The sequence below is a fragment of the Budorcas taxicolor genome, chromosome 20 (genome assembly GCF_023091745.1).
Source record: "Budorcas taxicolor isolate Tak-1 chromosome 20, Takin1.1, whole genome shotgun sequence".
NCBI classification, from domain to species: Eukaryota; Metazoa; Chordata; class Mammalia; order Artiodactyla; family Bovidae; genus Budorcas; species Budorcas taxicolor.
Window position 1 is genome coordinate 34,798,538 of NC_068929.1, and position 17,745 is coordinate 34,816,282.

A 17,745-nucleotide genomic window follows, 5' to 3' on the forward strand; every position below is an offset into this window, starting at 1 on the left:
CTCTGTGCGACCCCTTGAACTGTAGCCTGCCAGGCTCCTCTGTCCACGGGATTCTCCAGGCAGGAATGCTGGAGTGGGTTGCCGTGTCTTAGGATCTTTCTGACCCAGAGACTGAACCTGTGTCTCGTGTGTCTCCTGGTTTAGCAGGCGAGTTCTTTACCACTAGCGCCACCTGGGAAGCCCTGAAGGCCCCATAGTTGATGGCATTATACTGTAATGGAGATGGTGTGTGGTAGAGTTTGGCTGTTGTAGAAAGTGTCTCCTGCAAGTCATGGAAATTGATGATCTGGATAACTGGCTGTTATGGCAGGTATCATTACAAATAATATCTTTAGTTCACAGGCTGAGGATTGCTAACTTGCTTCCCCCTTGTATTAGTATAATGACCTATTAAACACCTTGAGCACATTAGCTTCATGCATGACAAGTTTAAAAGAAAATTACAATTCTTGTAATGAACTTGCCCAACAAAAGTGAATATGTAAAATAAACGTTAAGCTGTTTTACACTTTAAGAGGTTCTAGAGCCCATTCTATTTATGGGGGAGGAGCAGGAAGTGGGGAAACTGGAAGGGAAATGAAAAATGGGACACTTGGGTGTTCTCAGTTCAGTCACTTAATCATGTCAGACTCTGCGACCCCATGGACCGCATCACTCTTTGCGACCCCATGGACTGAGTGTTCTAATCAGAGATAGTAAGAGGAAGTACACCTATTAAATTTCTCATACCCAGAATCTTCTATACATCTGCACCAGTAGTTGCAGTGGAATAGATGTTCAAGTTGTGTGTTTCTGGGGCCATAATTATACCTTACTTGAAAAGAGAAACTACTGTTTTAGCTATCCATGCTGCAAAACAAATTACCCCAAAGCTTAGAGACTTAAAAGAGTCAACAGTTGCTACCTCACTGTATCTTTGGGCCAGGACTTTTGGAAGAGACTTAGCTGGTGGTTCTGCTCAGGGTCTCAAAGTTGCAGTTCTAGATGTTGGCAGGGCTGCAGGCATCTGAAGGCTTGACTGCGGCTGAAGGATCTGTTTCGGAGTTTACTCAAGTGTGCTTTTTATTCCTCTCTCATCAAGCAAGCTGCTTACACCTTCCATTTAAAATGCGATTTGTGCTACCCTGTTATGTGTACCCATTCCCATTCATAAACTACTATATAGTTATTTTGTAAACAATTTTTTCTTTTTCAGATCACTTTAAATTTGGATCATCATCTGAATACTTTAAGTGATCTTTTCTTGTTTCATTTTGGTCATGACACTTCATTAGCTACCTGATCATTTTTGTATCTGAACTCATCAAGTAAAATATACGGTGAGTAACATTTAAATATATTTATTGATGGTGTGAAAATTGTTTAGTGAGTGAAAAAAAGATGAATGTAATGAAATGGCTTTACAGAGACATCATGCAATTTGCAGTTAGGTGGATGATGACCTTTTATTTCTGTGTGCTTTCTGGGATGAGATTTGACAGTGAATCTGTAATTAAATGCATATGGAAGCAAAGTCTGAGTGGCAGAAGAGCTGTTCCGTTAGGACTCTGTGCATACTGTGCACAGCCTGCGTTCTCCTCACACTCATCCACCTGACTGGCCGCCTTTCTCCTTAGGGCTAATTTACAGGCCACAGCTTACTGAAGGAGGGGGATATTGTTTGATGCTGTGGCACATCTCTGGCTTGGTCATTAATTCAAGCTTTGTGTGCCCCAGTTTCCATCCAGCTAAGTGGATAATGACATTATCTTTGGTTCAAGGAATATTTTATAAACTTTCTATATACTGAGCCTTTAAACACATTGACTTCTTTATCCATTCAGATGTCAAATGCTTACTTTGCAAAGTAGAAACAAATGATTCATGACTTATGGAGCTATAAATCTTAAGGTATATAGAAAGGATTATGACCTTGGAGGTCTCTTTTGCATTTTGGTTGTATCTCTTGGTTGAAAATACCTTGAAATCATTATTTCCTAATCCTGGAAGAATCTATAGACTATAACTCAATATTTGTGCTTTAGAGAACAATTTTCATTTTTTCATTTTTGAAAGTGACTAAGAATTTGAGGGGGTTTCCCTGGTGACTCAGTGGTAAAGACTCTGCTTGCCAGTGCAGGAGACAAGAGTTCAATCCCTGAATTGGGAAGATCCTCTGAAGAAGGAAATGGCAGCCTACTCCAGTATTGTTGCCTGGGAAATCCCATGGACAGAGGAGCCTGGTGGGCTGTAGTCCATGAGGGGGTCACAAAAGAGTCAGACCTGACTAAGGGACTAAACAACAAAAGAATTTGAGGATTGTTTTAGGGTCCAATATCATTAACAAAATAGCTGTTCTCTACAAAGCAAGTATTCTTCACACTATTAATTAAATTATTTAAATTAAATAATAATTTAAATTAATTAAAATATTAATGGAAGCTTCATAAATTTATTTCATTTAGAGATATAGAAATCTTTCATACAGACTTCATGTGCCAACCAATACATAAATGTAAATACATTATTTTTATATTATACTATAAATTGGACTTATGAGATTTACATATAACTTTACAGCTTCACAGGTGGCACTAGTGATAAAGAACCTGCCTGCCATTCCAGGAGATGTAAGAGACACAGGTTCAGTCCGTGGGTTGGGAAGATCCCCTAAAGGAGGTCATAGCAGTCCACTCTAGTATTCTTACCTGGAGAATCCCGTGGACAGAGGAGCCTGGCAGGCTACAGACCATAGGGGCACACAGAGTCGGACACAACTGAAGTGACAGCATGCATGCACGCATACAACTTTATTCATGTTTATTAATGTTTGTTAATGTTGTATAGTCTAATATTTTTATTAACATTTATAATGCTATATATATATTTCTGCATTTAAAAAAATTACACTTTTATGAAGCTGCGTTTAAAATTGTGGTCTGAGTTTAATTAATTCTAACTAACTTTTCAAAGGAGTTTTATTGGTTTTGTGTTCATGATAGATATTGAAAATTTGGGGGAAATCAAAGAAAGGAAAAAAATAATCACATGTAAGCCCACCAGTCGAATGAACAGTCTCCCTGATTTTTTACATGATATACATATTTTTAACAAAAATGTAATATTTTATATATTATTTTATAGGATACCTTTAAAATTTTAATATCTAGTATGTCAGTAAATTGGGAATAAGTATTTTTTAATGACTGCACAATAATATGGAATTTATTTCAGTAGTCCTGTATTTTGGACATATAGTTTCTAACTTTTCCTTATAAACAGTGCCATGCTGAACATCTACATGTAACTCTTTATATATAGCTAATTAGTTTCTTAGGATAATTTTGTAGAAATGGAAATGCTGAGTCAAAAGTGTTTGCTCATTTATTAATCATTTTTGGTACATATTGTCAAAATGTTTGAGAAAAGTTATGCCAATTTATACAACTGCTGATACTCTATTATAATAAAGTGCTCATTTCCCCATCACTAACAGATCATTAGTGATCTTTTGTCAATCTTAGATTGAAATCTCATTGTTTTAAATTAAATTCAATTGATTACCAATAAAGTTGAAATATTTTAGTACTTCTCTTGATCTTTGTATTTCTTCCTTTTCCAAATTGCCTTTTCTTAGACATAGGCATGTTATCATTGAGATACTTATTTTTTCTTTTTGTTTATCTTTTTTTCTTCTTTATTTGGCTACATCAGGTCTTAGTTGCAGCGCTCAGAGTCTTCATTGTGTCATGTGGGGTCTTGCTTGTGGCTCACAAACTCTAGCTGTGTGTGGTGTGTGGGCTCCAAAGCGCGCGGACTCAGCAGTTGTGGCGCGTGAGCGTGGTTTCCCTGTGGCATGTGGGACCTCAGTTCCCCCTGACCAGGGACTGCACCTGCATCCCGTGGACTGCAAGGCGGATTCTTAACCACTGGGCCGTCCCATCTTCTCGCTAATCTTAAAAACTCTTTGTAAAGTAAGGCTTCATATCTTTCTCCATTATAAATTTTCAAAATTTCCTTCATGTATTAGTCTTTAACTTTGCCATGCAGTTTACATTTTTATACAATAGTGTCTATCAGTATTTTTAAAATATTTTTGAGCTCCTCTCTAAAAGTCTAGCCAGCTGGACTATGTAGAAGTCTGTTTACAGATTCATGTAAATATCCCAAATTTGGTACCAAACTGATTACAAAAGCTCACTTGACCATGGAAAATTTCCAGGCAGCTAGTCAGTCAAACTGATTCCCTCTCTTAATTTAACCAGAGAAATGGTCTGTATTATTAATATAACACTCTAATCCATGTGAATGTGACATTTTGAAATCCAAAGTTGTTTAAACAACTCTGCCATTTAAAAATGAGCATTGTACAGATGATCCAGTCTCAGGTTTCACCTGATGATTGCCTTTTCAGGACCACTTAGCAATTAAAACCTTTTGTAACAGAACCCATTACCATGGCAGACTGGTCATTATCCTGCTCAGTATAGTATATATTTGAGATTCCTCTTCTAACGCATGTAGAAGGAGAAAAGAACCACTTTCTACTAGTTATGCGGAAAAGGCCAAATACTATCTTTTCCAACCTCCCTTGCAGCTCGGGAATGGGCATGTGATCTAGGCCCAGGCAATGCCCAACTCTGAATTTTGTATTGAGAGCAAAGAAACAGAACTCCAAGAATTTTTTTATAACAGCAGCAGATGAGGCAGAACTAGCAGCAATGCCAGTGATAATATCTGGTGATGGGTTAAGCAGTGTAAGCTGGGTTCAGGGGCAGGGAGGTCTACACTGCAAGTGTCTGGTGTCATGTGCACTGAGGTGCTTGAGGTATAGTTTAAAACTTATTTCTTGAAACCTGGCAAGTCTGTGATTTCCCAATATCCTTTTAATAAATGCTTTTTACTTTTATTGCCAGACTGCTTTCTGTTCCATGTACTTAAGAAACCTAACTGACATAGGATCTGAGTAAAATAATAATTGTTTCTTACCAGTTTGGAATGGTACATACATTTACCCCTTCTGCAAACACACACTTGATCTGTCTCAGATTTTGTGTTCACCTTTCAGTGTTCACATCACTCTTCTTTTGCAAGTTTGCTTGCTAAGTCTATTCAGTCGTGTCCTTGCAACCCAATGGACTGTAGCCTGCCAGGCTCCTCTGTCCATGGAATTCTCCAGGCAAGAATACTGGAGTGGGTTGCCATTTCCTTCTCCATGGGTACTTCCCAACCTAGGGATCAAACCTGCTTCTCTTATGTCTCCTGCATTGGCAGGTAGGTTCTTTACCACTAGCACCACCTGACGTTGAATGCCAGTCTGAAAACAGTCTGTGAAGCTGCTAAAAGAAAATCCCTGTTATGATTTTGATTAGAGGTAGATTAAATTTATAGATTAATATGAGGACAGTAATACCATCAATGTTGTCTTCTTACTCAGTAAAATGGTCTGGCTCTTGTTATCAGTGAAGTTCCATCAAAGAAGCAAAACCACTTTGCATGCCAATGAATAAGAAAGACCTGTAACTGTAGGGACTGGGAGAGCAGGCAGTTGCCTCTGAGTCTGTTTTTGGGCCTGAAGCATGTCAGCTAGACAGCTGGGACCGGAAGGTGGATGTGGTGAGAACAAGGACATTGCAATCTGCTTTGGCCTCTCACCGGCTTTAGTTTCGATGCTGTGGGTGACCTGCAGGAGAGGCCCAGGGCTTGGAGAGGGTGAAGGAAGATATGGTGGGAGTTGAAGGAACTGCAGGCCTACCTAGCCTGCTCACGCAAGCAAGGTGAGCTGACAGATCAGCAACAACACGTGCAACCTCCACAGTGTGTCTAGCACCAACCTTCAGAGTTTAAAAATATGGCTGCTGCTTCACTTCTGCTTTCCAAGTTCCATGTACAGAGTCTCCTACAGACGGCACTACACATCTGAGGAAGGGGGTTCTGGGAAGTGTACTTCCAGCTTAGCTGGAACATAGCACAAAGCCACAGAGCTCTACAAAGCTAATTAACATAATACAGTTCTGTCATTTTCTTCACGTGTGGTGCATTATCTGTTTATCCTTGATATTTGAGTTTGTATTGCTGTTATGAATGTTCATTTTCCTGCACTTTCCCCTTACGATTATTGCTGGTATAATTTATCTTGAATTAGCCACCTTTGGCAGCTTAAATTCTAGGCTTGGCTAAGCCACCTTTTGCGGCTTAAATTCTAGGATAGGCTACGTTGCTTCAGTTGTGTCTGACTCTGTGCAGCCTATAGACTGTAGCTTGCCAGGCTCCTCTGTTCATGGGTTTCTCCAGGCAAGAATACTAGAGTGGGTTGCCATGCCCTCCTCCAAGGGATCTTCCCAACCCAGGGATCGAACCCATCTCTTTTGTCTCCTGCATTGACTGGCAGGTTCTTTACCACTAGCAAGATCTAAGAAGCTCTAAATTCTCACAGTTTTCAATTTATTATCTTGAATAGGCAGTCATTTCACTTACAAATTAATGTAATTGTCTTTTTCTTCCTAAGGAGGGTAATGATACATTTTCACTCTCCCTCCCTCTATCTCTTCTGAGAAAAGGAGTAAAAGTGTTAGTCTCTCAGTTGTGTCGACTCTTTGTGACCCCATGGACTGTAGCCCACCAGGCTCCTCTGTCCCTGGAATTCTCCAGGTAAGCATACCGGAGTGGGTTGCCATTTCCTACTCCAGGGGGTCTTCCTGAGCCAGGGATCGAACCCTGGTCTCCTGCATTGCAGGCAGATGGAAGCCCCAAGAAATGGAGTATTTTCTGCCAGTAAACAAGGATTTCACAGTCATCATCCGTTCCGTTCGCCACTGTGAATTCCTGAGCCCTAAAGGAACTCAGGAAAGAGAAGAATACCTGCAACCTCATACCCATCAGATTGCAGCCACTGCCTAGAGTCAGCTCAAGAGACTTCAAGATGTGGAAAACACAGGATACTGGCCCAGGATTGCTGCGATGCAAATGAATGATTTCAGTGAGCCCAGACTCTTGCATCTTCTCAAACATAGAAAAGCACTAAATTCCTTAAGTTGGAATATCTGGTTTAACTAACAGTAATCTTTTGATGTTCAGACTACCTGCCATTTGTTGTAAAACTTCTATATAACCTGGCTCCGCCCCTCTCTTCCTCAAGCCTAGCTGTTCTCTCAGGATTACTTGAGATGCCCATCTCCTGGGCTTGAAGTCCTAAAAATCCCCACCAGATAAAGCGTAACTCTCAACTTTTACGCTGTGACTGTTTTTTAAGTCAACACTTGCTTGCTTCATCGCATTGATTAGAAATGCCAGAACAGTATTATAATAGCTGTACTGTGTCTGACTTTAAAGGTAATGTTTCTTGGTTTTCATTCATTTTGGTTTCTTATAACCTAGCAATTCTTAATGTTTAGTGAACATAAGAATTACCTGGTATTCACACTTGCTAAAAATGGAGATTTCCAGGAAAAAATGCTGCATTTTACTAGATGCCATTTAAGCATTTACTAGGCAATACCTGGTGGATAATAGATACAGTGCATGATGAATTTTCATTAATTCATTCAACAAATACTTAGTGAGCATCCACAACCAGAGCATACTTCTCAAATGTAATGGTTCTGCTGGGATTCAGAAAGCTATAGTGGATAAGATTGGCAGCAGACCACCAAACAGTGACCATGACCCTTTTTTTTGGTGCAACTTTGGCTTATGAAAGTGCTTTGGAGCTTCTTTTCTGTCCAGCTGCTTAGCTTGTTGCCACCGGTTTTCATAAAAAATCCACTTTTCCTTGCAGGTCACAATCTGATTGAGAAATGGTTTGTTGTTGCGTAGAATAAAAGAAGACAACACTTCAAAATGATGGTGTTGGTTTTGTTTTTTTTTTGGTCAGCTCTTGAGGCCACCCACTTTATTGGGATTTTTTACCTTTTCAATTTGCTTCAAATGCCAAACAGCTGTCGAATGGTTGACGTTGAGTTCTTCAGCAACTTCTCACGTAATTGTAAGAGAATCAGCTTTGATGGTAGCTCTCAGTTGGTCACTGTCAACTTCTGATGACCGGTCACTATGCTCCTTGGCTTCAGGGCCCTAGTCTTATTTGCAAAACTTCTTGAACTACACTGTACGTTCGTTAGCAGTTCCTAGGCCAAATGTGTTGTTGATGTTACTTGTTGTCTCTGCTGCTTTACGACCCATTTGGAACTCGATTTTAAAAATCACTCAAATTTGCTTTTTGTCTAACATCATTTCCATAGTCTAAAATAAATGTAAAATAAACAGCAAGTAATAAGTCACTGGTGAAAAACAAAGCGAGAAATGTACATTAAAATGGTATATAACATAACCACATTTAAGAGTGTATTCCAACATCAAATGGCAAAGTTCAACAATGTAAAACTACAGTTACTTTTGCCCCAGCCTAATACCACTGCGCTTAATTTTGTTTGTGTTTTCTAGATATTTTCTCAGCTCTTTATTTTCAATATTGCTGAGACTTTTTGTTTGAGATGTTTTCTTATGAACAGTAACTTAATAGATGTTTCTTTCTTTTCCAAGCTGTCTCTTTATAGAGAAATTTAATACATTCACATCTATTATAGTATTTGTGTTTGACGTGTTTGTTTCCTTTTTTTTTTTTTTTTTTGGTATGTGAGGCTGGGAGTAAAATTGTCTTGATAGTTTACTTTTCTACTTTGCTATATTGAGCAAGTTTTCTGTGTTTTTCTCTTCTTCCCATAAAAATTTTTAAAACCTGCTCCTTGATTATTTTTTCCCAAAAAATTATATATAAGTATTATAATTTCTAAGGCAAAAATCTTAAAATTCACAGTTGTCACATAGATGCTATGATTTAGTTTCGTTTAGAGTCCCTGTTGTCGTAGTCCTGTTCTCTCAGAGCTCTGTAATTGTCCCACAGTGTTCAGTGTTGGGGTAAATTACACTCTGTTTCTTTTGCAGGTAACTGTTGTTGCTCTTTTGGGTCTTAAGGATTTTGTCTTTGTTTATTTTTTAATATTTATTATTTTTATATTTTTGGCTGCTCAGAATCTTAGTTGCAACATGTGGGATCTAGTTCCCTGCTGCTGCTAAGTTGCTTCAATCGTGTCCAACTCTGTGTGACCCCATAGACGGCAGCCCATGAGGCTCCTCCGTCTCTGGGATTCTCCAGGCAAGAACACTGGAGTGGGTTGCCATTTCCTTCTTCAATGCATGAAAGTGAAAAGTGAAAGTGAAGTTGCTCAGTCGTGTCCGACTCTTCACGACCCCAGGGACTAAGGCCTACCAGGCTCCTCCGTCCATGGGATTTTCCAGGCAAGAGTACTGGAGTGGGGTGCCATTTCCTTTTCCACTAGTTCCCTGACCAGGGATCAAACCTGGGCCCCCTACATTGGGAGCATGGGGTATTAGCCACTGGACCACGAGGGCAATGTCCAACTCTTAGTCCTTTTTTTTTTTTCCTCCCTCAAGCTTTTAGAAAATTCTTTGAATGTATTTTTATTGATTGTGTTTTTTGAAGCATTCATTTTACTATGAGTTGCTTGTTTTGACTTTTTATTTGGGCAGTCAGGTTTTTTATTTCCATAATCTCTTCCTTGTTTTCAGATTGCTCCTTACATGAAAGGTTGCTATTGTTACTGACAATAAAGTATATTTTCCTAACTTTTTAACATCTTTATTGGAGTATAACTGACATATGATAAACTGCATATATTTAAAATGATCGGTTTGATACATTTTGGTGTGGCTATGAAACTCTGAACCATGAAACTGTTACCACAGTCAAGGTAGTGAAGTAATGAATCTGTCTTACCGGTTTTCTTATGTTCCTTTTTAATCCTTCCTGCCCCTCCTTTCTTGCATTTTCTAGAATTTTATATAAGTGGGATCATACTAGGTAGTTTTTAAAAAAAACAGCTCTAGATAAGAAATTCAAACTTAAAAGCAGAGTATAATGAACTAAAGCATATTCATTACCTAAATTTAACAATTATAACATTTTCCCATACTTTATTTGGTTCTTAAAAATACTTTGTTTTATAACAGTTTTAGGTTTACAGAAAAATTGAGCAGCGTAGAAAGTATTCCCATATATCCATTCTTCCTCTACACATTTCTCCCTATTATTAACTTTTTCCAAGAGTGTGGCATGTTTGTTTGGCTTCCCCTGTGGCTCAGCAGTAAAGCATCTGCCTGCAATGCAGGAGACGCGGATCTTCCTGGGTCAGTCCAGGAAGGTTACCGTCCACGGGGTTGCAAAGAATTGGACAAAACTGATCATGCACATACATTACATTTCACACACACATTTGATACAATTAATAAGTATCCATATGTTATTATTGACTAATGTCCACAGTTTACATTAGGGTTCATTCTTTGTACAGTTCTATAAGTTTTTGTGCTAAGTTGCTTCAGTCGTGTCCAACTCTTTGTGACCCCATGGACTATAGTATGCCAGTCTCCTCAGTCCAAGGGATTCTCTAGGCAAGAATACTGGAGTGGGTTGCCATGCCCTCCTCCAAGGGATCTTCCTGACCCAAGGATGGAACCTGCATCTCTTTAGGGCCCCTGCATTGGCAGGTGAGTTCTTTACCACTAGTATCACCTAGGAAGCACCCTATGGGCTTTTACTGTAGGCTTTTTTTTCCCCCATATTTTGTTTCTCCAGTTGGGTTTTTCCAGTTTGAAGCTAAAGGTTTAAAAAAAAAAAAAAAAAGCTGCTATGAGCACTGATGTGCAAGTCTTTGTGTGGATGTTTGCTCTTATTTCTCTTAGGTAAATACCTAGGAATGGAATGACTGAGTTATATGGTAGAAGTATGTTTAACTTTCTCAGAAACTGGAAAGTGGTTGTTTCATTTTACATTTCCATCAGTAATGTGTGAGAGTTCTGATCGCTCCACATTTTGCCAACATTTGGAAATGGTCAGCCTTAAATCTTATCCATTCTGATAGTTACATTTGGAATCTCATTGTGGTTTTACTTTCCATTTCCCTAATAATTAATGATGTTGAGCATATTTCATGTGCTTATTGACCATTTGTATATCATCTTTGTAAAGTACCTTTTCAAATCTTTGATACATCTTTGTATCAGCCTGTTTTTCTGTTATCATGTTTTGAGAATTCTTTATTCTGTATACAAATCCTTTATCAAATATGAGATATGCAAATATTTTCTCCCAATCTATGTCTTGTGTTTCAATTCTCTTAACATTGTCTTTCAAAGAGCAGAAGTTCTTAAGTTTAATGAAGCTCAATTTATTAACTTTTTTAAACAATGGAGTTTTGATACTGCTACCAAGAACTCTTTGTATAACCCAAGGACAAAGATATCCTCCTGTGTTTTCTTCCAAAAGTTTTATAGATTTGTTTTACTTTTACTGTGATCCATTTTGAGTTAATTTTTATATAGGGAGGAAGGTATGGATTGAGGTTCATTATTTTTGCATATGGATATCCAGTTGTTGTAGCACCATTTGTTGAAAGGAGTGTCTTTTCTCCATTGACTTTCCTTTGCATATTTATCAAAAATCAGTTGACCATGTGTGTGGATCTGTTTGAACCCACTCTCTATTCTGTTGCACTGATATATTTGTCCATCTTCATAATGGCACCACATTCTTGGTTATGTAACTTTATAGTAAGACTTGAAGTCAGATGATGCAAGTCCTTCAACTTAGACATTTTTAAAGGTGTTTTCCTATTCTAGGTGTTTTGCATTTCTCTATAAACTGTTAGAATATATATACAGAATATATACAGGGATCTATGTATAGTTTTTATTACAGAATGGAAGTTGGATCATTCTCAATAAATCATTTAGTCTTTAATGCTCAGAACTAAGACACAACAATACAAATCAAAAACTTCAGGTACTACACAATATTAATAACTTGATAAGTGACCTTAATATTGTATGCCAGGTGAGCACTCAGAATTATGACTGCCTTTTTATGCCAGTTAAGGTCCTTTGGTTAGAAATAATAGTAAGGAAATGGGGACTCATTGAGAAAATCCTGAAGTAGCTCATAGAAGTGAAAGGTGAGTTGCAGAAACCAGGGCTGCTCTGAGAACCTTAGAGATTGGTCCTGAGGACTTGATGTCCTTATGATTCTTTTTTCCTAGGCTCTTCCATGTAGTGGAGTCCATGCTCTATAAGAAGTAAAGGAATTTTCTCCATCAGCTCCACTTGGAAAAATTCTGATTAAGGAGTCCAGTTGGCCTAGCTGGGGTCACCTTCATCAGCAGAGTAATCACTGCTATTCACTACTATAAAATTATTACTAATTAGTCATTGCTATTTAATCACTACTACTAGTAAGGGAGGCAGGGAGTTCTAATTGGTCAGCTCCAGACTCTGGGTATTGTGATGAGCACTTTTCCCAAAGGAAGGTGATGCTGTTACCAGAAAAAGTATGAAAAGCAGTTGCTGGAGTGGATGCCCACTACTCTGTAGTACACATTGCTGAAAGAAAGATTTGATGACTTCAAAGTAATATTAATCTGTCAGCAGGTTTTCTTAAATTTCCCTTGATACATGCTACCATGTAAACAGTTGTTCCTACAAGGCTAATCTGTTCTCTTTGGGCCACGTGGCTTTTTATATATAAACTTAAGAAATACTGTTTCTTTCAATACTTGAAAGTTTCTAAGACAGTATATCATAAAATGTACTCACTGTACACACTCAAAGGTAACCATGTGAAGTAATGGATATGCTAACTGTATTGTGATCATTTCACGACATATATGTATATTAAATCATCACATTCTGCAGCTTAAACTTACACAGTGCTGTGTATCAGTTATATCTCAATAAAGCAGGGGGGAAAAAATGAAATCACAGATAACAGTTAGAGAAAAAAGGACTTTCCTGGTGGTACAGTGGATAAGAATCCACCTGCCAGTGCAGGGGACTCGTTTGATCCCTGGTCCGGGGAGATTCTACATGCTGCAGAGCTACTAAGCCCAGGTGCCTGGAGCCTGAGTTTCACAACAAGAGTAGCCACCGTGATGAGAAACCCCTGCTCCACAGCTAGAGAGTAGCCCCCGCTCACCGCAGCCAGAGAAAAGCCTGGGCAGCAGTGAGGGCCCAGCACAGCCAAAACTAAGCCAGCAGTTGAAGAAATGCCAATGTTTACAACTTGATTTTATACTTCTAGAATTATTGCTGGAATTTTTTTATTTACATATCATATGGCATCCCATAGTCTTCATTAATATTTTTCTCTCCTTTCAATTTTAGGATGACTGGGAATGTAAACAAGAACAAGCTGTTTGTTTTGTGATGGCTTTTAGCATGTACTGACATACTGTTTGCAATGGCATCAGAGACTGAGAAGACTCATGCTCTACTCCAGTCGTGCAGCACTGAATCTCTTCTTTCCAGCCTTGGTCTGGGCTTATTCTGCGCAGTAGCTGACAGACTTCTTCAGTTTCCCATAATTCAACAAAATGCCTGGCTTCGTGCACTTTCAGATAATTCAGTACACTGCGTGATTGGCATGTGGTCATGGGCAATAGTCATTGGAATCAGGAAGAAGACTGACTTTGGAGAAATCATTTTAGCTGGGTTTTTAGCCTCTGTTATTGATATAGACCACTTTTTGCTATCTGGATCCATGTCTTTAAAGGTAAGAAGCGTATATGTTTAATTTTTCTGGTCTTTGATTTCTTTGACGCCATGATATTGATATTTATAGCATCAGTTTAGTTAGAGCTAGAGAAGATTAGCCTTATTTTAAAACAAGAAAGCCCATTCATCCAATTTTTCTGAGCACCAAACACTTTCCTGAGGGTTCAGGTATGCTACTGACCACATTATATCACATCACAAAGTGCTGTGGATGTGCCCACAGCAAAGTTCAATGATTGTTAACTGAGGGGTTCCATTCCGGCTTCATAGGAGATGTTTTAACCAAGTCTTTTTTTTTTCTTTAATTGAAGTACAGTTGATTTAGAATGTTGTGTTAATTTCTGCTGTACAACAAAGTGGTTCAGTTAAACATATATCATTAAACATATATATACATTCTTTTTTAAGTATTCTTTTTCATTACGGTTTATTGCAGAATACTGAATAGAGTTCCTTGTGCTGTACACTAGGACATTGTTGGTTATCCATTAGCCAAGTCTTGAAGGAAAGATTAAGTTCTATGCTGTGCTGTGCTCAGTTGCTTCAGTCTGTCTGACTCTTTGCAACCTATGGACTGTAGCCCGCCAGGCTCCTCTGTCCATGGGATTCTCCAGTCAGGAATACTGGAGTGGGTTGCCGTGCCCTCCTCTAGGGGATAGTCCCAACCCAGGAAGCAAACCCATATCTCCAGCATCTTCTGTATTGCAAGCAATTTCTTTACCTGCTGAGCCACCTGGAAAGCCCATTAGCACACTAAGACCCCCTAAATCTTGTCCCCATTAGCTCATGGTATCAGAATGTGGAGAAGCAAACCCATAGATTTGTCTCCTGACTACCTTCATAAGGCATGTGTCTGGTGTTATCAACTGCACACAGGCCTCCTGAATGCATGCTTTCTCCAGCCCTGCAGAGCCTCTCAAACTGCTTCTGTAAGTGACATATGCAGTAAGCAAGGGCACAAGTATAAGACAAATGCTAATTGAATAATATTGGAGCAGCATTTCACATACTTCTGACAAGCACAGGATATGAAGTAAGTGAAGAACAGAACCAGGAAAAATCATGTCCTAGAGCAGGACTGGTAGGAATTTACCTATTTTTGCGGGCAAGCTGTCACTTCAGTCATATCTGACTGTGAGACCCTATGGACTGTAGCCCACCAGGCTCCCCTGTCCATGGGGTTGTCCAGACAAAAATACTGGAGTGGGTTGCCATGCCCTTCTCCAGGGAATCTTCCCCACCCAGGGATGGAACCTGGATCTCTTAAGTCTCCTGTATTACAGGTGGGTTCTTTACCACTGGTGCAACCTCGGAAGACCTATCTATTTTTACTTCTATGATTTTATGATATATCCTTCTTTTATTATTTATCTATGAATAAAGGTTCTACATGAACATTTTAGAAATCAGGCAAGCAACAGAAATATCGTTTCCTCTTTGTGTATGTGTGTTAGTCGCTCGGTTGTGTCCAACTATTTGCTACCCCGTGGACTGTATCCTGCCAGGCTCCTCTGTCCATGAGATTTTCCAGGCAAGAATATTGGAGTGGGCTGCCATTTCCTTCTCCAGGGGATTGTCCCTACCCAGGGATTGAACCTGGATCTCCTGCCTTGCTGGCAGACTCTTCACTGTCTGAACCACCAGGGAAGTTTCTTCCTTAGAAACTATTAATATAAATAGTCAATATCTGTCCACACATCCAGAGCATAACTACTAATCATCTCAACAGGAGGCCGTTGCTCTCCTCCAAGCAGTGACTACCATAGGCGCCCCCATCCCACCCTATTACTGGGAAGCATGTTATGCTGTGAGTATAGAACTTAAAACCCTGGTTTGATTCCTGGGTCAGGAAGATCCCCTGGAGAAGGGATAGGCTACTCACTCCAGTAGCTCCCTGATAGCTCAGATGGTAAAGAATCCACCTGCAATGCAGGAGACCTGGGTTCCATCCCCAGGTTGGGAAGATTCCCCTGGAGGAGGGCATGGCAACCCACTGCAATATTCTTGCCTGGAGAATTCCCATGGACAGAGGAGCCTGGCAGGCTGCAGTCCATGGTGTCACAGAGTTGGACATGACTAAGCTGCTAAGCACAGCACAGCATGGAACTTAAAAACAGAGGTGGAGACTAAAACGGCATAATGCAGAAATGTTTTATGTTTTGACAAAATATAAATAGGCAACTAAAAATATGGAGAAGGGAGAGGGAATAAGAATGTAGAATAAATAAACTCTTTGATTGATGTTTAGCAAGTTGTTGTTCAGTCGCTAAGTCATGTCTGACTCTGCGACACCATGGACTGCAGCATGCTAGGTTTCCCTGTCCTTACATCATCTCCAAGAGTTTCCCATGGATCATTCATGAATTAAGCCTGAAAAACTTGCATTCGTTTAGATATTGATTACATTTTTACAATAGTTTAGAGATTCTACTGGTTTATTTAATGCAACTTTCAAATCATGTTTAAAATAATACGCTTTCTAATGCTTTTGTAAATAAATTTGAAAGTATTCAAGGCCAATATAAAATAGTTACAACAAAAATACTCCCCTTTATGTGTTTATTAATTGAAGAATGGAGTGGGGGAGAGGCAGAATAGGAGAAAGAGATTAATAAGTACAAACTATTAAGTATAAAATAATTAAAATACAAAGATGTAACATACAGAGCAGGAAATATAACCAATATTTTATAACAATGTTAAATGGAATATAACCAGTAAAAATATTGTATAGCTATGTTGTATACCTGAAATTAATATATCATTGTAAATCAACTATACCTCACAGTTTTTTATGTTTAATTGAAGTGTATTTTATTCAATTGTGAGACTTTTTCATTGCTTTTAGAGGCCCCAACCCACTCCAATACTCTTGCCTGGGAAATCCCATGGACGGAGGAGCCTGGTAGGCTGCAGTCCATGCGGTTAGAGAGAGTCGGACACAGCTGAGCGACTTCACTTTCACTTTTCACTTTCATGCACTGGAGAAGGAAATGGCAACCCACTCCAGTATTCTTGCCTGGAGAATCCCAAGGACGGGAGCCTGGTGGGCTGCCATCCATGGGGTCGCACAGAGTCGGACACAACTGACGTGACTTAGCAGCAGCAGCAGCAGGGCCCCAAACAATTCTTTAAAACTCCAAATTTACTCTAACCATACATTTAGGATATAAATTGTATTGTGACTTTTATAAGCACATAGTAGGAAACTTTAAAAAGTCACATGTTCTTGAGATCTTGATTTCATTTTTAGTGCAAAGTGTATTTGGAGGTGACATAGATAATGTTCCCTTTGCATTTCCAGTAGCCTGCAGGAAAACACATACTTACGATGTTAGGCAGCATCTATAAAGTGTTGTTTGCCAAGAAAGAGATGATACTAGCTACCGCTTTCTCCCTGCAGGCTGCTCTGAGTCTTCCACGACGCCCTTTCCTTCACTGTTCTACTGTGATACCCACTGTGGTTCTGACCCTAAAGTTTACAATGCACTTCTTCAAGCTCAAAGACTCATGGTGCTTTCTTCCCTGGATGTTATTTATATCCTGGACCTCACACCACATCCGAGATGGAATTCGCCATGGCTTGTGGATATGCCCATTTGGAAAAACTTCTCCTTTACCATTTTGGCTTTATGTAATAATCACATCATCTCTACCTCACATCTGTTCATTCGTTATGTATTTCACAGGGACCAGACAAATGATGTCTTCAAAACATGGAATTCATATTGATGTGTGAGATAACCACGTGGTAGTCTTTGAGAACCACTGGTTGAGACAATGACAACCAACATTAAAGTGAATTTAAAACACATGTTAGGTACTTATAGTAATTATAATAATTCCTAAATCCTCTTGCTCAGGAGGCATGTACATTTCTTAAAAAATTATCTGTATTTGTTGTATTCCTTTCTTCTATAACACTGTAGTGCAATATCAGAGTTTCACTCACTCTGTGGTATATTTTATTATTTCTTTTCTTTATCTGGTTTTACTAATATTATTAGATTAACATCCAACTAAGTTTTCTGGAAATATACCTTTAAGGTAATTCATTTCCTGATGAAAAACAGCTCAAATTTTAGGATGATCAGTTTGTGAAATGTTAGCATTTTATTTGGCTCCAAGTTTTCCTGAGATATTGAA

General features: G+C 39.0%; 1 protein-coding gene across 1 annotated transcript; it reads left to right on the forward strand.

Moving 5' to 3' along the window:
- The first annotated feature begins 1,292 nt into the window (after nt 1-1,292).
- Nucleotides 1,293-17,378, forward strand: TMEM267 (transmembrane protein 267). Its single transcript, XM_052659338.1, has 3 exons — nt 1,293-1,319; nt 13,210-13,597; nt 17,003-17,378. Exons 2-3 carry the CDS (start codon nt 13,286-13,288, stop codon nt 17,336-17,338), a joined length of 648 nt encoding a protein of 215 aa, XP_052515298.1. The 5' UTR covers nt 1,293-1,319; nt 13,210-13,285; the 3' UTR covers nt 17,339-17,378.
- The last annotated feature ends 367 nt before the right edge of the window (nt 17,379-17,745 follow it).

What these genes read in the sequence shown, in the direction of transcription:
- TMEM267 (XM_052659338.1), top strand. Translation starts at nt 13,286, where the DNA reads ATGGCATCAGAGACTGAGAAGACTCATGCTCTACTCCAGTCGTGCAGC. An exon ending in CTGGATCCATGTCTTTAAAG is followed by an intron (nt 13,598 to 17,002) that starts GTAAGAAGCGTA and finishes TTCTCCCTGCAG; the next exon opens with GCTGCTCTGAGTCTTCCACG.